This window comes from Rosa rugosa, chromosome 7, assembly GCF_958449725.1.
Source record: "Rosa rugosa chromosome 7, drRosRugo1.1, whole genome shotgun sequence".
Lineage (NCBI taxonomy): Eukaryota > Viridiplantae > Streptophyta > Magnoliopsida > Rosales > Rosaceae > Rosa > Rosa rugosa.
Window position 1 is genome coordinate 2,817,630 of NC_084826.1, and position 26,379 is coordinate 2,844,008.

The 26,379-nt window shown below is 37.7% G+C and overlaps 4 protein-coding genes across 6 annotated transcripts; 2 read left to right on the forward strand and 2 right to left on the reverse strand.

Moving 5' to 3' along the window:
- The first annotated feature begins 4,005 nt into the window (after positions 1-4,005).
- LOC133722592 (small ribosomal subunit protein eS1y) lies at positions 4,006-5,839 on the forward strand. Its single transcript, XM_062149469.1, has 7 exons — positions 4,006-4,063; positions 4,152-4,199; positions 4,305-4,410; positions 4,783-4,917; positions 5,018-5,203; positions 5,283-5,483; positions 5,615-5,839. The coding sequence occupies exons 1-7, from the start codon at positions 4,053-4,055 to the stop codon at positions 5,702-5,704; spliced, it is 777 nt and encodes a 258-aa protein (XP_062005453.1). The 5' UTR covers positions 4,006-4,052; the 3' UTR covers positions 5,705-5,839.
- A 4,704-nt stretch (positions 5,840-10,543) lies between these two features.
- LOC133719948 (aspartic proteinase CDR1-like) lies at positions 10,544-12,218 on the forward strand. The gene has a single exon (XM_062146133.1). The coding sequence runs from the start codon at positions 10,725-10,727 to the stop codon at positions 12,078-12,080; it is 1,356 nt and encodes a 451-aa protein (XP_062002117.1). The 5' UTR covers positions 10,544-10,724; the 3' UTR covers positions 12,081-12,218.
- Positions 12,219-13,912: 1,694 nt separating this feature from the next.
- Positions 13,913-18,521, reverse strand: LOC133722544 (protein NDL2-like). 2 transcript variants are annotated; one of them, XM_062149425.1, is made up of 11 exons: positions 18,252-18,521; positions 17,961-18,060; positions 17,250-17,347; positions 17,029-17,117; positions 16,335-16,395; positions 16,167-16,253; positions 15,498-15,575; positions 15,344-15,400; positions 15,183-15,238; positions 14,671-14,806; positions 13,913-14,505 (listed from the first exon to the last, which is right to left on the reverse strand). In XM_062149425.1, the coding sequence occupies exons 1-11, from the start codon at positions 18,309-18,311 to the stop codon at positions 14,272-14,274; spliced, it is 1,056 nt and encodes a 351-aa protein (XP_062005409.1). In that variant the 5' UTR covers positions 18,312-18,521; the 3' UTR covers positions 13,913-14,271. The 2 variants fall into 2 exon arrangements, with proteins under 2 accessions (XP_062005409.1, XP_062005408.1); XM_062149424.1 differs by having other exon boundaries at positions 13,913-14,511; positions 18,252-18,517.
- A 3,175-nt stretch (positions 18,522-21,696) lies between these two features.
- LOC133722073 (uncharacterized) lies at positions 21,697-23,981 on the reverse strand. Of its 2 annotated transcripts, XM_062148888.1 has the most exons (3): positions 23,454-23,981; positions 23,055-23,162; positions 21,697-22,950 (listed from the first exon to the last, which is right to left on the reverse strand). In XM_062148888.1, exon 3 carries the CDS (start codon positions 22,899-22,901, stop codon positions 21,993-21,995), a length of 909 nt encoding a protein of 302 aa, XP_062004872.1. In that variant the 5' UTR covers positions 22,902-22,950; positions 23,055-23,162; positions 23,454-23,981; the 3' UTR covers positions 21,697-21,992. The 2 variants fall into 2 exon arrangements, with proteins under 2 accessions (XP_062004872.1, XP_062004873.1); XM_062148889.1 differs by lacking the exon at positions 23,454-23,981 and having other exon boundaries at positions 23,055-23,216.
- Between the last annotated feature and the right edge of the window lie 2,398 nt (positions 23,982-26,379).

The following is a 26,379-nucleotide window of genomic DNA, read 5'->3' on the forward strand; positions in this document are numbered from 1 at the left end:
CTGGTTCAAGTTGATTCCCAGTTCTAAAATTTGATAAAAATTCAATCGTTTGATAAACCGAAGATGGAAAACACAGAAGCGACGAGGGCGGAGAACCAGAACGACGTTGTCGACAAGTCGAAGATGGAGGATCTTGAAGATGACACTGATCTTGAAGTCCTCACTATCTCCAGGCGCTTCCCTAAACACAGAAGTATACAATCTCTCTGCTTCTTATTTTCCTTTCTTCATTGATTCTTATAATGTTCTTAGGTGTCTAGGGCAAAAAAAAAAATATGTAGAATCGTGTATTTTGGTTTTTGCATCACAACTTGTTGCAGGAACAAGTTTGCAAAAATATGGTTGCGTTAAATGAACTGTTTTTGCTATTTGTTTTGTCCTTTTCCCAGAGCCTACTACGGCGTAACTAGGAATGTATGAGTACGTACACGTTTTTCCATTTATCAGTTGTTTTCATATTTGCTCCGACCTCTCTTCTTTGTGGATTAGGAGTACAATATTGGTGCCAAATTAAACACAAATCGTGATCTTATATACAGTTGTAGCCTGTTTCAAGCTGTTTGAATTACACACAGCTTTTTGTAATAACCGCAAATTTGCGTTTTTATTTCGTGTAATTGTGTGGAATTATTAACGTGCTTTTGCACGAATTTTAGCCACGAAGAATTTCATTTTTTTGATGTATCGAAGTTCCGAAACATTTCGTTTTAAATAAAAGCTCGAAATGTTCGATCCTAAAAATCGACTTTTTATACGTACGGAATTTGGGAAAACTTCCTTCATGAAAGTTGTAGAGCTCGTCGATACGAGTCCGTGCATAGGCCAAAAATCGGATTTTGTATGACTTAGTTATGGCATTTAGAAGATTTTTCCAATTTGGGTATATAACATTTTCGGAAAGTTTCCTGTTTTAGGGTTTCCATTTCTGTCGCCGTCACTATTCACCTTCTCCTTTCTCTCTCTCTCGCGTCCGTACCCTCCGAAAAACAGAGCAAACTTCTCCAAGCTTGTTCTCGCTCCACAGGCCATCAATTGACCCCAGATCACGTCCCACGCCTTCGACGCTTCATTTTTCAGCTTCCAGTGCCATGACTGGCATCTTTGCGCCGTATTGTGGGTCGTACATGGCGGAGGAGCTCGAGGCCGGTTTAAGCTCGATTTGGTTCCAAGCTCGATATCTCAAGCTACCGGCCACCAATCCTTGCCAAAATTTATCCTCGTACTCGCCTCGACCTCCTTCAACTTTCAGAAGCAGCCTTACACGACGGTGAATCCCGTGACGGCGGCTGGAAGCCAGCCCCGATCTAGATCGAAAACCGGCTTTCGATCCTAATATCTCGAGCTACAGGACTTCGTTTCGTGTGATTCTTGGCCTGGTGAGGTCATCTTGAGTTTATGAATACTTCTCCAGAAGGGATCGAAGCAAGTTGTGGAAGTTTTTACGTGGATCGGAGCACCTGCCGGTTTCTGCAAATTTTCTGGCTACCGTAGATTCAAAGGTAGATTTCGATCCCTTCCTGATATTTTTTGATAGCATGCCTTTGGAGTTTTTTGATTAGCATGATGAGATTAAGAGGGGCAGCCCGTCCCCGACACCATTTGAGGGGGTCGGCGGCGGCTCTGCCACTAACTCCGGCGGCCATTTCCGGCCACCTTCGGAGGTCAAAAATATAGTTTCTGTACATTTTTAGATTCTACATTTCAATACGATCATTTTGATATATTATACGTATTTTTTTGGATATCGTATGATTTAGTTATGAATTTTTACGTTTCGATCGATTTCGATCGTTTGATTTGTGATCTGTGAAGTCAGGACCGTCCGATGAACTTGTAGTTTTGATATGATGATCGTATAACTGTCCCAGTGGCTTTGTGTGGTCCTGGGCGAAGATCCGACCGTTGGATCTTCGTATATTTGTAAAAAAGGTGATTCGGAAGGCGATTTGTGAGAATCCGACCATTGGATTTTCGTATAAATTTGTGGAGATGTTAGTAAGGTTGATTCAGGAAGATCTGACCGTCGGATCTTCGTGATGATTTTTGGAGGATGATCCTAATGGCGATCCGTGATGATCCGACCGTTGGATCATCATTTAATTTCGATCCGACCGTTGGATTGTTGTTTGAGTATGTTTTTGAGTGATTGGCTAAATTCAAGTCACGTTTGATTAGGTGATTGACGGTTTTTACTTGGGTGAGCGGTTTCGGTGTGTTTTGTGTTGATTTGAAGACGCAGCGGGAATATCGAGGTGAGTAAACCTCACGTGGTTCATATTACGAACCGAGTACTTTTAATTACTTTATTGTTATCGTAATTGTGTGAAAATATTTATGGAGTAAATATTTGTTTTAAATCATATGGACTTGATCAACTACGGTCCATAGGTAAGTAAAATGATTTTAACTATACAAACAAATTTCACGATTTTTATGCTTGAACTATAGATGATATTAGTAGTCATTCCTGAGTGGATGATTACGTGTGTATATATATATATATATATATATATATATATATATATATATATATATATATATTTGCGTGATTATATACGAATTGGTATGACATTGAAGAGTGTGGAATTGTGATGATTTAGTTGTTATGGATTGAAATGTGACTTACCATATTTATATGTGATGATCATGATTGATGAGTTCTTATTGATATTCATGGTTGACATTGTGGGTTGTATAGAGGTGGAGAAGGTAGGGTTCTGAGGACGGGGATGTCCAAAGTTCGACGGTTAAGAATAACCGGAGTGTTTTTGTTCTGAGGACGGGGATGTCCGAAGTTCGACGGTTTAATGTTAACCGGAGTATATTTGTTCTGAGGGCTGGGAGTCCAAAGTTCGAGGGTTATTAAGTTAACCTGGAAATATGTCGTATTACTTGAACCTAGGCCAAGGTGACAGGTAGCGATGTAGTTAGAGCTCTAACGTATTGTTGGGATGGACCAAAGTGGTGATATATGTGGTTGAGTGATTGTAGGACCAAAGTGGTGATACTGTGGTTAGAGGATTGTGGAAATGTATTCCTTGTGGATTTCCGTGAGTTGTTTGATGTTTCCTTGCAGATGTTGAGATTGTTGGTTGTTATTTGAGTTAAAAGAATTGTGTTATAATAAATCAACCGTTCATTTCTTTTTACTCACACGAGCTTTCAGAAAGCTTACTGGGTTTTGTGTTGTTGCAATCCCGGTACACTATTCAAACAGTGTAGCGAATAATCATACAGGTCAGGATAATTAGGGAGGAGATCGAGCTGGTTAGGAGTTGCAGTGTTTATTTTGATTTCATTCATGTTGTGAGGTTTGTTATGCTCATTTGAGCTTACATTATATTTGGAGAGAGTGTGCTGTAATAAATAAACTCCTTGAGGATTTGGTTATGTATTATTGAGTGGTGTGAGGTGTGGTTGTTTTTAAGAAAAAAATTCAAGATGATATTTGTTGAGTTGTAGTAATTCATGTTTCGGATTTTGAATTATTATTCTAAAATTCGGGGCGTGACAGTTTTGGTGCTTGTTAATTTCCGTTTCAAAATGATCTTATACTATGCTACTCTTCACCATCCTGAGCCCCTTTTCGGCTAAAGCCTATGAGCGGAACGCAACACAGAGATTCAACTTGAATCCCTTTAAACTGGATATGCCCGCAATTACTTGCTTACCAAGTATTTCCAAACTTGGTCACGATCTTCATGCAAGCACAACCATATTGAACTTAAAAAGTAAAACCTTAAAACCAAACTGAGCCTAAATGAACAACCACAAATTTTCCGGCTTCAAATTCTTCACCTAAAGTTAATTACCAATTTACCTAAACAAATTTTTGACCAGTTCAGAGTCTGATTACCCGTGTAACAGAAAGTGGACTCTCTTATTTCTCAATCATGCCATTATCGTAAATAAACGCATTAACTAGGGGCATATACGAGATATGCACGACAATATAAACCCCGCCAACCCTAGGCGCTACTATTTCAATAGTGTCACTTCTTCTTCTTCTTCTTCTCGTCACCAAAACCCTAACCACCGCTCCTCTCACAATCATGGCCGTCGGGTACTTCTCTCCTTCTCTCTCTGGATAATTTACTGTGAAATTTTGAATCTTTTGATCTGATTTGGTGGAAATTGTGGTGAATTTGCAGCAAGAACAAGCGCATTTCGAAGGGGAAGAAGACTGGGAAGAAGAAGGCGTGAGTTGAATTTCGCATTGCCCTGATTTTGTTTGATTCGATTTTATATCCAAGATACTATCTTTTTTTCTCAATTGTGATTTTTGCTGAGGTTAAATTTTGCAGAGCTGACCCTTTTGCGAAGAAGGATTGGTATGATATCAAGGCACCTAATCTCTTCCATGTGAGGCAGGTCGGCAAAACCCTCGTCACCAGAACTCAGGGTACTAAGGTATGTATGTATGTATCTATCTGAATTCTAGTGTCTTAATTTGTGTGAATTTATACAATTAATGTATGTATCTGAATGCCAGTGTATTAATATGTATGTCTTGTTTTGTATACGAGCATGTATATGTATATGAACAATTGACATAATAATGTTGCCCTGGCTATCATGTCCTGCTGCATTGCGGCTTTTTTATGTGTTTGATTTATATTAGGGAATGGTTGAGACTGTAAAGTAGAGAAATTGTGCACTGCATGTACAATTCTAATAATTTTTGTTCACCGAAACCTCAATAGTGGATTTGTTGCTTATGTTAAAAATAGATGCACTGTAAGTCATTTCTGATTGATAATTGTTTGTTTCCTTACCGAACAGATTGCTTCTGAAGGACTCAAACATCGGGTGTTCGAGGTTTCTCTGGCTGATCTCCAGAAGGATGAGGATGCTTACAGAAAGATCCGTCTAAGAGCAGAGGATGTGCAAGGGAAGGATGTACTCACAAACTTCTGGGTGTGGCACCGTTTTACTGCTGTCAATGTTTCAATAGCAAATATGATTGTACGTTTTGTATGATTCATGGACATAATTTATCATCCTTTATATATTCCAGGGGATAGATTTCACCACTGACAAGCTGAGGTCATTGGTCCGAAAGTGGCAGACACTGATTGAGGCTCATGTGGATGTAAAGACTACCGATAACTATACCCTTAGGATGTTCTGTATTGCGTTTACCAAGAGACGCGCAAATCAGGTCAAGCGTACCTGCTATGCTCAATCCAGTCAAATTCGTCAGGTCTGTTTTAGTGTTCTATTTCATGTTGATTATTCTTTAAATTTCAAATAATGATCTTTTTGTGCTTGTCTCATGTCAGATTCGCCGCAAGATGAGAGAAATTATGGTAAACCAGGCTTCAGCCTGTGATCTGAAGGAGTTGGTGCAAAAATTCATTCCTGAGATGATTGGCAGAGAGATTGAAAAGGCTACGTCCAGCATCTACCCACTGCAGAATGTTTTCATTCGAAAAGTCAAGATCTTGAAAGCTCCCAAATTTGATCTTGGCAAGTTGATGGAGGTATGTTTTGTCAGAGATGCTTTCGTCTTCAATCATTAACATGAATTCTGGTGCACCTACTGTGATGCATGAAATATTTACAAATTATCAGGATGAAAGCATTTCTGAACTCCTTTATATTATCTGACTAGGTTCATGAGAAAAAAGAGGATGTTGGTGTGAAAATTGAGAGACCAGCTGAAGAAATTGTGCCCGAGGAGACCACCATTGTTGGAGCATGAAGTTATCTTTTGCAAGATGCAGACTTGATCTGCTTAGCAGTAGACTATTTTTGAGCAAATCTTGTAGTTGATGTTCAGTTTTCTTTTAAATTCACTAGTAAGCTGAAAATTTATTTAATACACATTTTTAGGGCCTTTCAGTTTTTTTTTTTTTTTTGAAAGGGTTTTTTTTTTGAAACCCAGCATAACTGGGAGGCTGAGCTCCATGTTCAGTTCCATTTATTATTATAGAGTTATGACTTGGGGAGACATAAAACCTGAACCCCGAGCTATATGAAAACAATTACAGTAATCCTCGTAGAGCACATCATGAATAATTACAGGAGTCTCTTCTAACCAAACATTATCAATTGAAAATAAATTAGCTAGGTGCAAGCCTATCTAGAACACCATTTGCTTCTATGTACATATGAATTCTAACCGATTGAAAAGCAGACGTATAACTGTCACCCACTTGAAACGAATACCCCATTGTAACACAGCTCTACTTGCCATAATACTACGCCAGGTATAAGATGCTCCGCTCTTGAGTGCAGTGCGGAAAATATTTGGCCTTTAGTAAACGAGCAATCAAAGAGTTTGGTTTCTGAATTGATCGCCATCCTTGCTTGGCTAACTATGCAAGATTGAAATAATGCATAAATAAGTGATTAGCAGTTTGTTTATATTGCTCAAATGACTACGAATAGTCAATTTATTTGTATGCGCTAAATGAAGAAGAGTATGAACAATGTTGTACTTAGAGCAGTATGAGCATGATTTAATTGATGATATAAAAAGGGAGTGTGATGAATGATAAGGAACATAACGATCATGTGTACTTGACAGGAGTCTGAGTACGATGCGATTGTACATTTTATAGTTGCACAGTATATATGGAATATGATGCTTGCACTAGCTAAATCGCTTAGGATGGTGCAATCGAAATTGAAAAATTATGTAATCATGCTCAGTATTTTGCATGACAAGAGGCTTAGGTCCCGAGAGGCCAATTTGGTTATGGAATGGCATTTCTTTATATTTCTATATATAATTGTCAATCATGTATAAGACCTACTTAATTGGTAGGCATACATGAGACATGGTGGATTATATATCATTATATCCAATACGGTGGTCGGGGGGCAATATGCAATTAGAAGCGTATGTGTTACCGTAAGAATTGAACCAGTGACTCAGTGAGGTGTCCAATTTAAGGCTTATGCATGTCATAGAACTATTCTCGGGGACAGATTTAACCAAATCATGGATTACTTTATTCGGTACGTACTACGATATGATCAAGGGTCATTCTTAATTGGATAAATAGAGCACGTTTGGGCTGATAGTTCATAGAAGGAGTAAATACGCTTCGACGAAAGAAAAAAGAAGCTTATACCCACAACAGGGAGAGAGAACAGAGCAACGGACTTATCTGATTGTTGTAGCTGGAGCTTGAGAGAGTGATGTCGGGTATTGGAGCAACCTGGTGAGGAACCAGAGGGTGTCCACAGACGATCTGTCGAATGCCTTCCATCTGAGTCACCAGCAAATAGGTACCACTCGAGTGTTCGAATGGTTTCAAGAACTGCCATTTCTGGATTTGGGTAGCTGAGTTTGGCATTCATATTTAGGGGCATAGGAAGAGAGAGAGAGAGAGAGAGAGAGAGAGAGATATATATATATATATATATATATATATATATATATATATATATATATATATTGGCCGTGAACGTTTACTTAGAGCGGAGAGCAGAAGCTGCGGAGAGCTTCCGGAATGGGTTGTGCCAGTAAGGTAAAGAAATCACCATGAGGGCTGCCGAGAGGTCAAGAAGTGTGGGGCAAGGTGCCGGTATTTGACTCGCCGGAATGGCAGCAAGGGATGGGTGCCCAAAGTATATATGGCGGTGGCAGACGTTGAACGCAGTTGATGTATGATGTAGCTGGGCAGGCCAGTGGGTTGACCATCGGTGGTTTGACTGCTGCGAGCCTGCGAGTGACCAGAAAGCGAAATCTGGTGTGGCCGGTGAAGAGTTGATTGGCCGAGTAATCTAGCTAGGTGTCGCCGCGTTAGCGCATGAAGTCGTTCTCCGGCGTCACAGAGGCCGGGCATGACTCGTTGGAGGTCAGTGGACACGGTGGTGGTGGTGGTGGTGGTGGTGGTGGAGGTGAGGCAAGTGTTGGAAAAGTGTGGCTTAGATTAAAGCCATTTGAAATCCCACATCAAAAAAAGGTGAAGAGTCATCCTTGGGTTATAAGGAATGATATCACACACACTAATGTCGAGGCCTTTTGTATTAAAACCCCATACCCGTTCTGCACCGGGTGGCTAAAGTGGGTGTGAGGGTCCTTTTTGAATTAAACATCGACTAGGCCAAAATTAACCCAATAATTTGATTAGTGGGAAGACTTTGTATGTGATTCGGATCATAGGAAAAAGAAATAGAGCTTAACAGAGTGAAGCATGGTATGGGAGCTAGAAACACACTGCGGTGAGAGAATTTGACGAATTTCGGATTTAAGGTTTCTGGAAATTGGTTTGAATGAGGGTTTGGGAAAATGGCTGAAAGCTAGACTTATGCTTGAAGGCTTGAAGTCTTGATTTTCTATATATGTTTCTAAATTTTCTGGGTTTTGCTTGATTATGCTGGATGCCTGTCGCAATCCTAAATCTCCCTTTATGTAGACTCTATTGGGAATACACGGTTTCTGGGTAAAGCATTTCTTCTTCAATCCACACACAATTCATGCCTTAAATCCAGGGAAAGAGAAACATACTTGAGAAATGAAGTTTTGGGAGGAAGAGATAGTCGCTGCATCAGTAGACAACGATTACAGCAGAGCAGCTGCAGTGACGCAAATCCTGGAACGAGGTGGACAAGGAAGCTTGGGAACTGTGGGCTCATTGTTTAAGGAAGAGGAGGATATCTCTTAACTGTTCATAAGATTTCCCCTCTCAATGACTAATAGAAGGAATCAATCGTACTTAGGGATTTTGGCTAACTCTCTGTGTACTAGGTTGCTACGGGGAAAATGTGAGATATGAGATTGCTGCAGGGGAGGGAGGTAAGACGGGAAGAAGAAGAAGAAAAGGGAAGTTGGGCTTTTCTGACATGGACTTTGGGTTTTAAAAGAGAGGCTGACCCAATTCTCAAGTTCAACATTTCGTTCTTAAGGAATGAATCTCAGATTTAATTGATGAGAGAGAGATGCAGCAATAAAGAGATGAAGTCGGTGAGTTGAGAAAAAAAAATTCCGGCGAGCTATGAGGGTGTTTATCACTTAGAGCCCTTCTTCTAGCGCCAAATATTTTTGTGTGGTTCATGAGGAAGAACCGAGAATCACGAGAAAGTAGATTTAGTAGACCATCGTCAGATTTTGTCATCTGTCAATCACAAATAAAAATAAGAGGGTAGAACCGGTTCGCGGGTCTACGACTCTTCGATAGCTAAGTCAGATACATGTAAGAATGTAGATAATGTAGGAGTATGGGGATAATGGTTGCCTACCTTAAATGAAGGGGGAGACATGTATATATAGTATTAGGTTTGAGCTTGTCACCCTTATCTTTCCCATATGGACCTAGATGAGACTGGAATGTTTGAAGCTTTTACCTTGGCTGCATTACCAAAGGACTTGCAAGCACATTAATCACTAAGTTGAAGGCCCTAAACCATAATCATCTAGTCAGGTTGAGCTGGTGGTGGATAGTGTGAGAATTAATTGGTTTGTCTTCTATTGTTGGCTTTAAATTTTGCTTCTTGGAGTCCTTTGGTTTTCCATCGAGTCTTACGGTTGTTTTGATACAGTAGTTAATTAATAGTTTTGAGAAGAGTAAAACCTATGCTTGGAAGGTTGTTCCAAGAGTCATGTGTACTGGAGAAGTCAGTTTTGGTGAAAAAAAAAAACATGAACATTGCTTCTCTCATACTCTCTAGTCTCTATATCTCTTTGGTTTCAGTCCATTGAGTGGTGAGTTCATTTTGAATCCTAGACAAACACTTAGGTGGTGAATTCTCTGTATCCTAGAGTGTTAATTAGTTGGGGAAGTGAGTTCCTGTTTGTCTCAATCTGCTGATCCGGTATCACTAGACGTGGCTTATCAAAGTTGAGAGTGTGAGACTGCTAGTATATGTGTTGGGCTTTGGGCCTACTTTATAGAGCTAGGGCCCAGTCTCTTTCGGTGGCCAATTGGCAGTGTTCTTCTGGTGTTTATGCTCAATATGCATGTGGCATAAACGTCAGCAGACACTAATCAGTCATCGTCGGATATCTAAAATATTCTACCTTATTACAACTAGAAGAAGTAATCATGTTTGGGCCATGTACACACAAATTGGGTTTCCTTTAACAGTCCATCAGTTTCTTTTATAATTTTCTCTGTTTACTGTAAAACAAATACCATTGCATTCAGTGTTTTTCTGATTCAAGGATGGAACCATTGGATCAAAATAGGATATTATGCAATTTGAAGTATTAAGCTTTCATGAATTATTGAATTTGATGTCTAAGCAAAGCCTAAAATTACGCGTATTCATGGTAGTCTGTGATTGCAAGAAAACACAACCATTAAAAAATTACTGGTGCAGAGTAGTTTGTGGATTCACTCTAGAAATGGACCCAAGTTTGAAACTAATGGAAAACTCAAAATTTGGAAAGTGGACCCAAGAAATGAGGCTTTGCCCAATACATCAACTGGTACAAAAATCTTTCAGAAAAACATGGCGCGAGTCATCTTCCAAGTTATTTCTAAAAACAATACTTCCAGCTCTACTCAAAGTCATATCTCCACGTGTGATTAGTGTCTTTAATTTTCAGCCGCAAACACAAACTTTACCATCTACTATTTAAACTTTTATAATCTTTCGAGAAAATGTGGCCGGTGAGGTTCATATTGAAGTGAATATCTATGGTCTGAAATAACTTTTTGATATTTAAAGATTACAAATCTTTGAATATCAAAGAGTTTCAAATATTCATCGTGTTCTTACATCAAATTCAACTTCTTTTCTTCTTATAACTAGCTAAGCTAGATCTTATGGCTACCCTTTGTAATTATACTATAGTAGTCATCACAATTTTTTTCGTTCATCTCGTATATTTCTCTGTTACAGCAACAACCATTATCAACAATAATAATGGTGGCTTTAGCGCACATCTCATCAGAAGAACTTCCCCAAATTCACCATTATACAGGCACAAAAACAACAAAGTTTTTCGACGGTTGATGGGTGGAGACATGTCGGGATACCCACTACAACTCGATCCGATTAGTAATGGACATATTATGAAGTTATCAATCGGAACCCCGCCCTCAGATATTTATGTACTTTCTGATACAGGCAGCACTCTACTGTGGACGCAATGCAAGTCGTGTAAAACTTGCTACAAGACCAAATATGCCATGTTCGACCCGAGAAAATCCTCAACTTATAGGAACATAACTTGTTCTGAAAGAGAGTGTAAATTTGTCGACGATTACAAACCATCGAGCCAGTCACCAAGCTTTTGTCAAAAACATCCTACAAGATTGTGTACTTACAATATGACGTATGTAGACACGGCATCCAGTCTAGGTGTGTTGGCAAAAGAAACATTTACTTTGACATCCAGGACAGGTGAGGTTGTAACCCTAGAAGATATTGTCTTTGGGTGTGGGCATTTGAATTATGAACCTGTTTCAACTGGAAATGAAATGGGAGTGATTGGGCTTGGACGTGGGCCTATGTCATTTGTTTCTCAGATTGCTCCCCATGTTGGAGGGAACAAATTTTCTTATTGCTTGGTGCCTATGCGTACTGATCCCAAATTTGAAAGCAAGATCAATTTCGGGAATGGGAGTGAAGTTTTGGGTGAAGGGGTTGTCTCAACACCATTGCTTGATGTTGATGACAGTTCTAACTATATAGTGGCGGTAGAGGGAATTAGCATTGGAAATGAATTTGTTCCGTTCAACTCAACAGTGAAACCGCTCAAAAAATTTAAGATGGTTGTCGACTCGGGCTCAAGTATTGGACATCTACCTCGAGATATTTGGGACCGGGTGATAACTCAGCTAAATAAGACGCTTGATCCAGAATTGAAGCCGTCCATTGTATACAATGCCACGGCAGACAAAACACATTATTTATGCTTTAACTCGATGACAATTCCAGAAGAACCAAAAGTGGCATTTCATTTCATGGGTGGTGGCAAACTGGAGTTAATGGCAGAACAAATATTCATCAAATCTCCACAGGAGGAGAACACAGTCTACTTTGGAATCGGCTGTATGGATGTTTATTCTGGCGTGGATTCTGGTCTTTTTGGTGCCAATCTGCAGGGAAATTTGTTGATTGGTTATGACCTCGATAGAAATGTGGCATCCTTCAAGCCAACTAATTGCCTAAACTAAACTACTAGTACGCTAATACGTACTGGGAGTGGTATAAACTATAAATTTTGTATTTGCTTTTTCTATTTTCTCCACTTTGGCTTTTTGTACTTTTCTTTTTATCAACATGGGTGGTATTTAATTTCCAAAAATTTGTGACTTTCTTCTCTCATTCTTAAATTAAAGTCAAAAATGCTCCTCAATAGTATATGAAGCTTGTAGAACCATGGATAACCGCAGCCATAATGGAAAAATTAATGTGGTAAGAATTTCATAGGCATGATCATCAGCTGCATGCCTATCATCTTAATTTCAAAGAAAGTGATTCATTTGCTAATATATTATATCAAACCCTTGATTGAATTCCAAGTTTAATCTTTGGGATCTTGAAGACATGTTGATCATCCATTAGTGGCGTACCTAGTACAAGGGCTACCTAGGCGCTGTTCCCATTTACGATCTCCATCCATCTCACCAATCGTGGTGTGTGCCCGCAGCCTCAAAAATGAAAATAGTGTAAATAAAAACTAAGAGAGCGAAGGAAGTTGCAAATTGATTTTTGAGTTTGCCATTGTCGAATGGATCTTAAATATTGCAAAGTGGAGGATAGGATGAAGATGCTCGAGTCAAATATTCTAACCCCAGGCTAATGAGGCTATGGTTAAATATTGCAATATGATTGTATCTCTTTTGTTATCAAAATCTTTTCAACAGTTGCTAAAGCCATCGATCAATTGCCCCTCAGATATTAGAAGGAAAGGAACATCATATTAAACGAATTGATAGCAAATTGACTAGATCAAAAGAGTGTCATTCCTCAGTGAATCTCCAGTATTCAATAGATCAAATTAAATTTTGATGGCAAAGAGCTAACATTCGTAAGTGACTCTCATGTTCCTAAGTGATTCTCCAATTCAGTCTTGGGTTTATTACCCATATAAGAATTAAAATATGAAAATAAGGTCCATCATTTTCTTTTATAACTTTCTTTATTTAGTGGAAAACAAATACTATTGCATTCATTGTTATTTTGATGAGATAAATTCATCATCAGTTCTCAACTCTTGTGCACGGAACAGTTTGATACTCAAACTCACAAAGCTATTAATGTGATACCTAAAGTCTTATATTGCTATAAACGACATACTTCCATTAAATTTCATAATATGAACAATTATTTTTTTTAGTTAAAAAGACCTTTTTGCCCCATATGTATGCCACATCATCATATTTAACAAACGATTGATGGAACATTGACGAAAATATGCCGTTCATAGCAATATAAGACTTTAGGTATCACATTGTCTGTGTATCAAACTGGCAGGTGCACAAGAGTTGAGGGACGTATGGTGAGTTTATGTCTATTTTGATTCAAGGATGGAAACTTCGAATCAAAATAGGATAGCATGCAATTTAGTATTAAGCTGAGACACCATTAGATCAATGTGTGCAAGTCATACACACATTTATAGTAGAAGTTTTGCCATATGTTATATTAACGTCTATTTTGATTCAAGGATGGAAACTTCGAATCAAAATAGGATAGCATGCAATTTAGTATTAAGCTGAGACACCATTAGATCAATGTGTGCAAGTCATACACACATTTATATTAGAAGTTTTGCCATATGTTATATTAACGTCTTTTTCATTTCTAATACTGATAAATGTGACGCACTGAGTGTGTTAAAATTCGTACTTATGAACTGGTTCATACCTTCTTTTTTATCAGATAATGAGACTCCATCAATACGGTAAGTTTGCTTGGACAATTGTTTTTAGCCAAATTAGTTCAACAATTCTCTGACCAAAAAGAAAATGAATTCTAATCTAGCATTCCAATCGTACAAAAATTCTTTTCAAAAAAATTTCATTGAATACAAATAACAAAATTCAAATACTCCCGAATGCATACGTATCTATCTAGTCTCTGAATCCTATTTAGCAAAAGATCATACGTATACCACGATCTACATCAATCCTCACCACTATGATCAGAGAACTTGCCCTTTCAAAAACAAATAAAAATAATAATAATCAAAGAATTTGCTTCTATAGACAGAACTACCAAAGCTTATATACCACCTAAACCGACTATCACTGCTACAGTCAAAGAATTTGCTACTATTTACTCCCATAAGCAATCAAGCTTTTCAATCCCCTTCTCTTCTGAGATTTAATACAACAAACAATCAAGCTGTATACTTGTGCATCAGCTCTTAGTATTTACCCTTGTTTTGATGGGTTTGAGCTTGATACCCAGACCCTCAGGAGAAAAGAGTTCTGGTGCTATGGATAAACAGCTCGAGGGGCTTGTAGGGTTCGAGTCATTACTTGACGAGGACGCAAAATGTGGTTGCCTGTAGTAGCCAAATCCCATGAGGAAAAACTCGATTGGAATAATCATGGCATTTGGGTGCTCTTCTGTTACCAGCGAGCCACATGACTGAACCTGCCAAGAAGTACACCACATAAGCCTGTTTATTTTTATTCCTTAGTAGTAGAGACTGATGCGAAAAAAAGGAACAAGGGATGCAAATGTAATGTATTAACTGGGGAAAATTTCCCATCTTTGAATACTCCAATGGGGTGGGAATTAACAAAAACCTACCTCAACCAGAGCACAACTTTTTCCGTCCATTCTCGCATTCATATACACAGATTCAGCATGGAATGGACTATTTTCACCCACAAAAATAAGAGTCTTGCACTGCAAACTCTTCAAGCTCTCTGTAAGGTCATGCCTCCTGCAAATAAAATCTCAAATGAATTCTTGGGAAATGTATATAACGGCGCAGAAAATTTCTTCTGGCGTTGTGAAGGCCATATGCAAAACTTTGTATGCTTTTACTTTCATCTCTTTGTTCCGATCAACTCGACCAGAACATAACATGATATTACCTTCAGGTATGAGTTATGAGTTATGAGTTATGATTTATGACCTAGAGAACAGAGTTAGGTAAAACTGTATATGTGAATACTCTAGTACAAATCAGCCGATCAAATGTACAAGATATAAAATATGTTAATGAAAGATTTGGGAAATAACAGATTCCATGGACCAGGAACAATATAAGAAGACAAATTGTATGCATGTTTACTTTAGTAAGTATAATAACTTACTCATTTATTGCTTGAAGAAATCGCATCACGTTCAAACTTTGTCTTTCATCCAATAACTGTATTCACACGTCATCAAAATAATCATTACCATTTCACTCATGCAGACATCATGACCACACAAACTACCAATAGTTCAAACTAAAAAGTCCTCAACTCCTCACCCTTCGGCAAGCTTGTATTACATCTGATTCTGCACCTTGTATGCCACACCTAAGCTCCTGCAATAGGAAGAGTATGAGAATTCTAATAAATAACAAGACAAAGAAAAGGCCTGATGAAAAAAAAAAAAAACTAAATAAAGGCAGACTGCGGTACCTTACTGAAGTAACGCTGGAGAAGGCATTCCTTTAATACACCACACATACCATAAAAGTATAACAAGTTCAGCAATACCTGCAAATTCAGAGGTCAAGAAAACCTTAGGCAAACATGTCAAAATGCAATTAATTTTCTGTTACTTCTGTTCCATTATCTTGGCCAGTTACTTTCCTTTAGTAAAAACAACTATTCAGTATCAGATCAACCCATTTTGGATTGTGCAATTTTGGACTTAAATACTTTAAAATGGTCGATAAAACAGAAGATTCAATCTATTCCAACTATATGCAGAACATCAGTACTATAAAAAGAAAAAAGAAAAATTATCAAACCCACCGCTCCCTAGGATCATACTTCCAAAAGGGCTACATGTGGAAGGTCAGAGTGTACCCCAGTCAGCTGGGATCTTAACTATGGAGTGCAATATAACACAGACATTCAGCTATCCCATTTTGCCTCGTTCAGTACAAATTAATGCATAATAAAGTTGCTAAAATGTTTCGTGGCTCTTCATGTCAACATCTATGTACCATAGACATGCTTGTGAAGAAGCTCCCCACTGTAAGTGCAGATTCTTATTATAATACAGATCAAAATTGAAAGCAGTGCCTCATATTAATTTTCCACCTTCACAAGCAATATCAATTTGACAGTGTTAATTATTACCTTGTTGTAGAGCCATTCAGTCCAAGAAGGCACTTTGCAGATAGGAGATACAAGAATTAACCCAAGCACCCGTTCTTTATATTTCATCTGACAATTGGAAGTTATGAGACGATTTCAAAAGCAGAATATCAAAATATGCCAAACAGTAGCTGAATATCAGCAACTTACTGCAAACAGTGTAAGGATATAAGCACCAGCTGTCACACCCAAGCACAGGACCTCTTTCAACCTGATCTTAAGAATATATAGAACTTAGGAATACTGCAAGTGAAAACTGTAGCAACATGTGATTTTTCAAGTTCTCACTTCTTCTATGGATTAAATGAGGGTGACTGATCAAGTCCTCATAAACCCTGATGCAGAGTGCATGTCCTCACATTTGTATTGAATTCATCAACTTATCCAGAATCAAAATCATATTTAGCTACACTATTGTTTTGCAACCCGCCCTTGGTTTCCACTTATCATGATAAGTTAAGATTCAAATTCGGAGAAGACATCAAGTTAACTAACTTTGCAGATGTATCTCCATTAATAAGTTACCAGTACAAGAAGTAAAATTATGACTGCACACATGTGGTTACATATGACATACATATTCTATGTGGCAGATGATTTTATTGAACTACCTCTTACAATCTTTTGGGGCATCAAAGCACTAGTTAGAATATTTTATTGACCTGACTCCTTCTCACAAATTACTATACATAACTGTATCACTCCAATTGAAATAGATAACACATAACAATAGGCAGGCTATGCCAAATGCATATATAAGCAATCAACTCATGTGAATATAGAAAGTGTAATTACTTGAATAGTCCAAATATCCCAAACAAATAAACAGATTATAAGAACTTACCCAAAGAAATCAAGCACTTCAACTAGCTGGTCTGCGAGGTCATCCACACTAAGAAGAGGAACATCTGAAGATATCACATCAGCTCCCAACTGCAAACACTCTTAAACAAATGGGGTAGAAAACTATATTAAAACCCTTACAACATTGTGCAGCTCTCACTGAATTGTATAAACAATACTTTAAGGGCATAAGGCTAAAGATATGAGATACAAATAACTGACCTCATGTCCTGGCGCATCGATATGGTAAATGCAAAAGTTATGAAGTAGCAAAGAAGCTGCATCTGAGCAAAAGAAGAGGCCTTGGAAGCAAGACGTGTCTGTTGAAGGTTTTTTTTTTTTTTTTTTTTTTTTCAGTAGAAGAAAAAAGCACAATTCAGAAGCCATATTAACAATTTGAAGTCTTGGACTAAATAATAAGATCCTTCCTCTTTCAGATAAAATGATGAAGCATACAAGGCCCACACAGTTGCTAGCATAATCTTTTCGATAAAGTTTGGATCAATCAGCAAGATCACATTCATTTTCAGTTAAGCTGAACTTTAGCAAGAAAACACTAAAAACCCCAAGAAGGCATAACACTCTTAACATTGAAAAGGTTCTGACTAAAAAGCAAGACCTTCTCAAAAAATTTCAGATTAAGAAGCAAGATCAAATTCATTTCAAGTTAACCTGAATGCTACCAAGAAAGCACAACACTCAACACTGAAAAAAAATTCAACCTTTCCACCACAATTGGATAAAACTAACATCAAAAGTTCAAAACCCATCACAACTACACCAAATCTTCTATTCCAAACAAGTCAAACAGTCCTCTTAACTCAGCATATGCTCAGTTTCAATCAAACAAACACTCCACAACTCCACAACCACCCTCAAAAACTAAACAACCAGCATCACCAATAGCAATAAGAACAAGAACAAGAAACATACAATTAAGAGCAACATCTGGGTATGTTATCAAAGCAGGCTTTCCTTGATCCCCACAGACAAACACAGACACTGAACCTCTGCTTGTTTTCACCACACATTCCTGCACCCAAAGCAAAAAAAAGTTACCCATTAACCAAACTACAGTAAAAACAAAAACCCAGCAAAGAAAAGCACAAGAACAGAGCAAGAAAACTCATAGAAACAGCATATATGTACAGCATTGAAGTCTAAAAAGATTGATGCTTTTAATTTCTTGGTGCATTTTTTGAACTCTAATTCCTTTTGCTTTACCTTCCCTCCTAAAGGTATCACATCAATGTCAATAGAAACTGAGTCACTCGACTCGCCCATGCTTCTTCTTCTTCTCTGTGATTTTGTTTCTGAAGAACAAAACACCCTCCAAAGTAGTTTAAGTCTGTTTGTTTTGGACAAAAATGACGATTTTCGCCCTACTGATTGGTGGTCTTGGCGTTGGTTTTGGGTGGCCAGTGACCGTTGGAGTGGGGCTAAAACGGTCAGGTCGGGAATTTTAGTGGTGAAATGGGAGATCTTTAGACGACGTCGTATTGTTGCTGGAGAGGTTTGGGGAGGTGGAATAGGTTATTAAATGGAATCACATGGGGTGTTAGGTAATTTCGGGTGAGGCATATTACAGCTGTCTGACACCTGGAGGCCGTAGAAATGAATATCTGACCTAATTTGTCACTGGCACGCCAGCTCATCACAAGCCAGTCCTTTACCATCCTTTTTCTTTGCAAAATGTATAGAGTTTTGTTTTTGTTTTTTTTTTTTTTTTGGGAATGGAATTTCATTTCTATTCTTAGTTTCCATGAATTTCGCAATGACATTAGTACATAAGAAAAATTATTATATAAACTGGACCATATCACACGTGGTGATTAAGATTGGATACGAGTATACTAGGATTCATAGACAAGCCCTTCCCTTCAAGTAATAGCCTTGAATAACTCTTTTCGATAATTAATCCATATAACTTGTACTTATTTCTTATTGATCTCTTAATTTAATATTTTTTTCACATGGCTTGTAAGGTCTGACCAAATTCGAGTGATATTATTCGCTCAGACCACCACATGGCAGTATCATGTGATAGTTCGAGACTATGAAATAATTTTAACCACGCTTTTTGATTAGCCCAGGTGGTAAGGGAGAGTCGAGAACTGAGTTAGAACTAGGTTAGATCAGCCGCTCAAGGTCCTCTCTAATGTAACAAAAAAATTAGTACATAATGACTAATGTTACATTAGCAATGATAGTATTTCCTTAGTATAAAATATTTTAAAATCATCACAAACCTCCCCTTTTTTATTTTCTATTGCAATTTCTGGATTATTATATGATGAATTTTTAACTTTCCATATATATCTAGAAATAGAAAGTTAGATACATGAATGTTAAGTATGGATTTTATCTGAACAACTGTACCATTAAAGCCACAGTATTGTCCTGCTGAATGCATTCTCCATGGTAAGTAATTAAAAATTGATCTCTTCATTTTATTTTCGGGGCTTGTTTTGAGTTTTGACGAAAGTTCATTTCACGTCGAAACTCATAAACCATACTTTCAACACGTCTTCATTGAGAAGATTTAGAGTTTAAATGATCTTGTAAGAGAAGATGCCTTAAATTAGGGTTGAAAAGGAGAGGAAACATGTAAAAGCCAAAGTAAACCGCGTTGGAAGCGCGATAAATTACAGGAATGCCACCAAGTAAACCTGATTTGACGGGAGAGATTAGCGGGGACGTCACTACTACTGTTTAACCATGTTAAGCAATAGAAAATCCACACGTGTAGCAGAGAGAGAGACAGGGAGGTCGCGTCACGCGAGCTTGTCGGTCACGTAGGCGACGCGCCGTCTAGTACGGGAAATTTGGGAAGCACATGTAGGGATTGTTTTCACATTTTGGACCCATTTCAATAAGTTAGTGGGTCTGCAAATGTAGTAGCAATATTCCAGGAGATGTAGCTTTCATCTCCAGCAATGAAATGCTCTGGCATTCGTTTCAGTCTGAATAAGAATTTCAGTCCCAAAATCCAAAACAGTGTTTAATATATAGATTCTTTTTGGGTGTGGGATTATATGCCTTTATCCTACAGCCTAATACATCCACTGTTAGGTAGGGTTTCACTCTCCGAACCTGCAACGAAGTTCTGTGATCGGGACTGTTCATTCTTGGATCATTTTTATAAAAACGAACGAAATAAGAAGTTTGTTCACTCATGTAGTTGTTATCGGCGAAAAGGTGGTTACTAAACTGTTAATAAAACCGTACGCGTGTAATGCATTTCAAGATGAAAATGAGGAGAGGGATGTTCTCGAGAAGTTGAAACGGGAGAGGTTGCTAGTATTCCACTCGGTATCGACTTCTACGAATTGTTCATTCTTGGATCATTTCTAGTTTTCTACACAAATTAGCAAAATCAAAAGTTGGTCACAATAAGCACTTCTACAGGAGTAGTGCTAAAGAGGGAAAGAGTCGGTTAGCTACCTTACCTCTCTAGGAGTCCTTCTAGGCTTCTCTACACATACGGTACATACCTACACCAATTTCTTTTAATTTCTCACAACCAATATGTACATTACATAATAAACTGAAAGACGTATACAGAACCTTGAGTACATTTGGGCAAGAACTTAAGTAGTTGGGTTAGGTGTACAACAACTGTTCAAGCTGTACAGAATAAAGGGTTGTCACCTAATATGCAGTTCAAAGCTCATAAGAGAACAGGTACACGGAGAGCCTTTGAATGCCTGTAAAAGGTTCAGAACAACAAAATGCTTGAATGCTTCAACACAACAATCGTGATTGAGACAAGACTTGGTCTACATCCACATTCATATCTTGAATCTGTTCTTAACACTGAAATTTAGTACAAGCTAGACCTAAACTCAATCAAATCTACTGACATGGATGTAAATAAATGCAGGTAATAAGTTCAACTATGGTTAAGGGGAGTAACCAAAAAGTAATTTATATCACAAATCGCAGTCAAGCAAATACCATGTTACGCAATGAACCACCATGTGTTGCTAGTTTCAATCAGACTCCCATATATTAAACAGGTGCATCTACAAGGTAATTAAACTCGAAACAATAGTTGAAGTCTCTCATCTAATCTTAGTTCTTGTAAATACCTTGTACTATCGTAGCAAGCTCTAGTTTTAGACAACAGTTTTCAAGGCTTCAAGAAAGGGAAGATTAGTACACCCCAAACATAAGGCTGCAGGGGATTTATATCCTAATCTACCCCTTTTGCATTTCTTCAACCATATACACCTTTCCGCCTTATAGCAAAAGCAGTCATTTTGAACATCAAAAGAGAATACTTTTCCAGACCAAAGACTTTGGTTACTTTTCCTCTTTTTTTTTTTTCTATAACTAATGTGAGATTTCAACTCTTTGAACCAGTCCCAGACCATAAAGTTTTGTCAGCACAAGCCGCACAAAAGTTTAATCTTGACATGACAAAGTAAAACAGTCACTAGACCTCGATTAACAGATTAACTACCTACCAGTACCATACTGCTCAAAAGTTTTAATACAATTAGGTTACCTAGTTATAGGACCTTCATTGAAGCACCAGAGTAGTTCATGCTTTATTATATCTTATTATAGCCATAGTTCTATGATCAAACATTCAATCATGAAAAGATATAACAACCTCAGAAATCACTGAAAAGACAAGGTGAGTAGCACGTGAAACTTAATCAAGTGAAAAAATTGCAGAGCAATGATATTGACATAAAATTCTGAGAAGTAAAAAAAAAATTAAGAATGAAATTAACACTGTATGGACGATATACAACCAGTAAAAACAAAACTGTCTCTGATCTATTTGATTGCTCAAGCTACTCATTAGGAGAAACAGAAGCAAAAAGGGTAAGAAAGAACAAATGACCATATCTAACAATTTCTTTTGTGGTAATGCAATCACATAATAGCTGATAAATTCATCACTCACTAGAGGTTGTCTTCTGTTAGCAATCAATGAAGAACTTCCAACTTCCTCTATTCGTTCTTCCAAGCATACAGCATGAGCGAGAATCCTAGCCCTTGTGACTTACTGTCTGAAAATCTCTGTGAAAACGACCACTGCAGGGCACTTGGATCAGATTGTGGTTGGCCAGACCACAACTTCTCGGCTGAGAGGCATGTCTTGAACATAAATACAGCATTTCCAGGTGATGTACCAAAGAGCCAATTGTGCACATCCCAGAAAACTTCAACTGCAAGCCCATCAACCAAGATGGTGTGATTTCCCCGGAACTTCCACCGAAGCCTCTTCACCTGCATCACTGTCTTGCTGTCTACACGGACAATAAGGCATGGATCATTGACCCCAACAGTGTCGCATTCAATCACAAGATCATGAACTTGACCATCATTACAAAACCGAGCCTTTGTGGTGAACAACTTCTTCCCGAAAATGTGCTCTCTCCTGGCAATGCAAACAGCATTAGAAGACGCAGGGCTAGCACTAGTCTTTTTAAAAGCTTCCTTTCTCATATCTCCAAGAAGGAGAATCATCTGCCGGTCCACCACAATTCCCACATAATATCCGTCTACAGGTTCAGGCCCAGATCCAAATTTTGCAGAAGAAAAGTCCCAATATATATCAATTTTACTAGAATAAGCTTCTAAACTCTTGGACCCTCTTCTCTTGGAGAACAACCAGGGTTTAATATCAACCTTACAAAGACACTGATTTGACGAATCATCTATCCCAACACTAAGGCCTTGACCCATCAAATTCCTACTCCATGTGATAGTAATCAAGCAAGTCCGGCTGCGCAACCGGCATTGATAGATACAAGTAACCAAATTCTGGGCAGTCCTACTAGTATTATGATTATTCGACGAAGAAGAATCAGCAACTTGAACCCCATTTTCACCAAAACAAGATGGGAAATCCCTCATTTTCAAGGCAAGACTTTCTCTCAGGAATTTTCACAAAGAGATTGAGCCCCTTATTCAACCAAAGCAAACAAAATACAATAGCACTCAGAATTGAGCTAAAAACTTGAACACATCACAAAAGAAGCACAGAAAGAGAGCCAAGTAAACACTTACCTCAATTGACTGATTAGAGACAAAACCCAAAAATCTATCTCAAAAAATGCTTCAGAATCTGACTCCAGAGCTTTGATTTGATCTGGTATGCAAGCTCTTGATTCATCACTGCACAAAACCCATCAATCTAAGCAGAAGCAGAGAGCAAGAGAGAGACCACATCTCAGAATAAAAATCCAAACTTGGGAAAAATGCAGGTTGTAAAACACATCACGCAAAGAGAAACAGACAAAAAAAAAACAGCAGAGACTGGTTTCACTATCAAAACCAGACCAAATAATTAATAGCAAAAATCCAATCTTTTCCACCAAAAGAGATTAAGAATCACAAAAACCATACCAAACAGAATATGAAGAAACACACAAGCAGTGGGGGAAGGAAAAAGCAAAAGATGCATACCTCAAGATTGTGACAGCTTGTGTAAATCTAATGAAGGAGAGAAGCAAAAAAGAGCAACTGGGTATTGCTGTAAAGGCTTGGTCTTTGAAAGATTGCACTGAGAAAAAAAAAAAGAAAAAAAAAGAAGAAAAAGCTTCTCACTTTCTCTCTCTACCTCCCTCTCTAGACTTTGCTTTAGCAGTTTAGCTGACATAACCCACATGAGCTACAGAGAAGCCAAAAGAAACACAACTGAACCCAATTGAGAGAAGCTTTGTCTTCTCACATCTTACTGGAAGAGAGAGATGGAGAGAACTGTTAGTGCAAAATGTTAGATTGGGTAGAAACCTCCCTCAGTTTCATGGAAAATTAATTAAGGTGTGTGAAAACATAAACGGAAAAAAAGGGAATGAGGAAAATGGAAAGGCTTTTACTCTCCTTCTCTATTTGTGGGGTTTTCTTCGATTTAAGTAAGAGAATGAGGGAATGAAAACAGAGAGAGAGAGTAAAATAACAGTTTTGGGGAAATGGGTCCATCACCGGCCATGGAAGTGCAGGCACGATGTGTCTATTATTAATAGGTTTGTGATTATTTCAATTTATGTGATTTACGTTTTTTTTTGGGCTGTGATTTTTGACGTGATAAACCTGGGCAGAGTGGACATACATGGACGCTTTGACAGAGCAGTTGCAGAAGAGGAATGGCCTTTGACCGAGACAAGATTCTAGTAAAGTCTTTATCACCTGATCCACTGCTCAGACCCATTTTCGTAATTTTACATGTCCTCTCTCTCTCTCTCTCTCTCTAAAACCAGAATCATTGTGTATGAGTTGGTGTTGTGGAGGTGGATTTGATTGTAAGGAGTTGTTGGAGAAATGGATTAAGCAGAGAATGTTGCTTTGTTTTGCTGTCACACTGATTTGCATCGGTGGCGCGTGTGAACACGCTCCGGTTGATATGTCTCACTTTTAAGTTTTAACATCACATTCGGTGTGTTTTCACGTTTGAGAGAATTTGCTTGCATTGGTGTAGGGCATATCATAGACTCATCAGTGTAACGTGTTTCGTCTAGTTAGTTAACTAATAGATCATACAAGGGGGGTCACATCAGTAATATTAGAATATCGTCATAATCAATGTTAGTGTATCTGTTTTATCTTTAAATGATACATAATTTATCACAAATTAGTCAAATAAATATTGAAACTAAAAAATCGCGTATGTTAGAACTTAATAATATGACTGTATTAAATATCACGTCGGCCATATAACTGAATTAAATGATACATACACTCTTTTCACGTTGGCCGTATATATTATATCCATTACACTCTTTTCATACGAAAATATTGTTGGTCATTAATGCCACATGTACAAAAAAAGAAGAAGGTTGATAATATGTCATTGTGATATGAAGTTTGATTGCAACAGCATTCTAATATTATTGATGTTGAAAATCCAATATAAAATCAGGGAACTAACAACAAAATTGGAAATTGGGATGGCTTAATTGATTTTTTATTTATTTTTTTTCTGCTAATGCTACTACACGAATTCCTCCATGCCAATATCATATTGTGAGAGGTTAGTTAAGACTTGAGCAACATGGATTATGGATATGATTAAATTAAAAAATTATATTAACCATAACATCAGTCCAAGTTTTAGATGATAATCAATTGTTTCTTTGGTCAAATTATTATTAGAGGTTCACATAATCATACTTTTCAACAAAAACAAGTTAAACTCGTCCTTCTGAGTCTCCTGACCCCTGACACACTGAACCAATACAAACAAAACATGTTTCAGGGAGAAGTATTTCAGTCAAAAATGGAGGTACTTAGATTCGTGCTCGGCGGCGCGTGGGGATGGAGATATATAAAACAGTAGCGCGTGGTGGTATAATGAGGACAGCGAGAATTATAGGAGTGAGATTATGATAATCCATACTTTATGGTATGAGACGTGGCATTCACGTGTACTTTGTCCAAGTCATGGTTGGTTGTTAGCATGGGGTTTCGGCCCAAAATATTTCATATTATTACAATAAACCTTAGAAAGCCCATTTTATGTCCAAAAATATAAATCTTATATTCATTCCTGTACATCGAGTCGACTCACAGCCTCTTATTCATAAAGGAAAAATCATTGCCACTAGATCAGATAGTATTAGGCATAATTGTCTGTGATTTGATGCATTTGAATCACTAAACACATTTGCAAATTAATTCCTCTTTAAAAGTAATTTATTAAATAAAATGTTTGGATTTTTTTTTTTTGATCAAAATGTTTGGATTATGAAAATGTAAGATGAAAATTCGCTAATTACAAATGAGAAAGTATTTTTGAGGAGATTACTCTTTGTTTCTATATTCTACTTGCTACAGCCTTTTTCTACTTTTTGTTTTTTGGCTAATTAACTAAAGGCTTCTCATCCTTATAGGCTTTCTCATTTAGTAGTTGTCTTGTCACTGTAATGAGGGATAGAAGTAGAAAAGTGCATGAGTAGGGACTAGGGATTGAGTGGGTGCATGAATATATGGGGTTACAATGTATTATATGCTTCAAAAGGACAGATAAGAGGTGAGCACATAAAAAGCTTTGGGGGAAAAAGCACTTCAAATATATCCAAAAAACTTTTATGGTACATCAAGTAGCAAAGTGTTTTGGTCTCCGAAGTTGTGAAGCACAAGCTTAGATTGTATTGGAGGTTTTCTTCCTATATATTGGTTTTTATGATTTACATGTAGCTTTTTGTTTGTAAACTGATATGCATGCATATATATAGCTCAACATATGTTTCTTAACTAATTTTTTTATTTGTAAATTGAGATCTTGATGCACTTGCAGTCGACTTTGACAGTATAGTCAATCATTCGACATATTTTTTGAGAAGGAAATATAGTCGTAAACATCTTTATATATCGTCTTCGAACATCTAGACAG

Coding starts and splice junctions, on each gene's coding strand:
- LOC133719948 (XM_062146133.1), top strand. CDS start 10,725: ATGGCTACCCTTTGTAATTATACTATAGTAGTCATCACAATTTTTTTC.
- LOC133722592 (XM_062149469.1), top strand. Junction 4,411..4,782: donor CCAGAACTCAGGGTACTAAG/GTATGTATGTAT, acceptor CTTACCGAACAG/ATTGCTTCTGAAGGACTCAA. Junction 4,918..5,017: donor ATGTACTCACAAACTTCTGG/GTGTGGCACCGT, acceptor TATATATTCCAG/GGGATAGATTTCACCACTGA.
- LOC133722544 (XM_062149424.1), bottom strand. CDS start 18,311: ATGGGCGAGTCGAGTGACTCAGTTTCTATTGACATTGATGTGATACCT. Junction 15,401..15,497: donor TCCAGCGTTACTTCAGTAAG/GTACCGCAGTCT, acceptor TTCCTATTGCAG/GAGCTTAGGTGTGGCATACA. Junction 14,512..14,670: donor AAAGTTGTGCTCTGGTTGAG/GTAGGTTTTTGT, acceptor ACTTCTTGGCAG/GTTCAGTCATGTGGCTCGCT.
- LOC133722073 (XM_062148888.1), bottom strand. CDS start 22,901: ATGAGGGATTTCCCATCTTGTTTTGGTGAAAATGGGGTTCAAGTTGCT.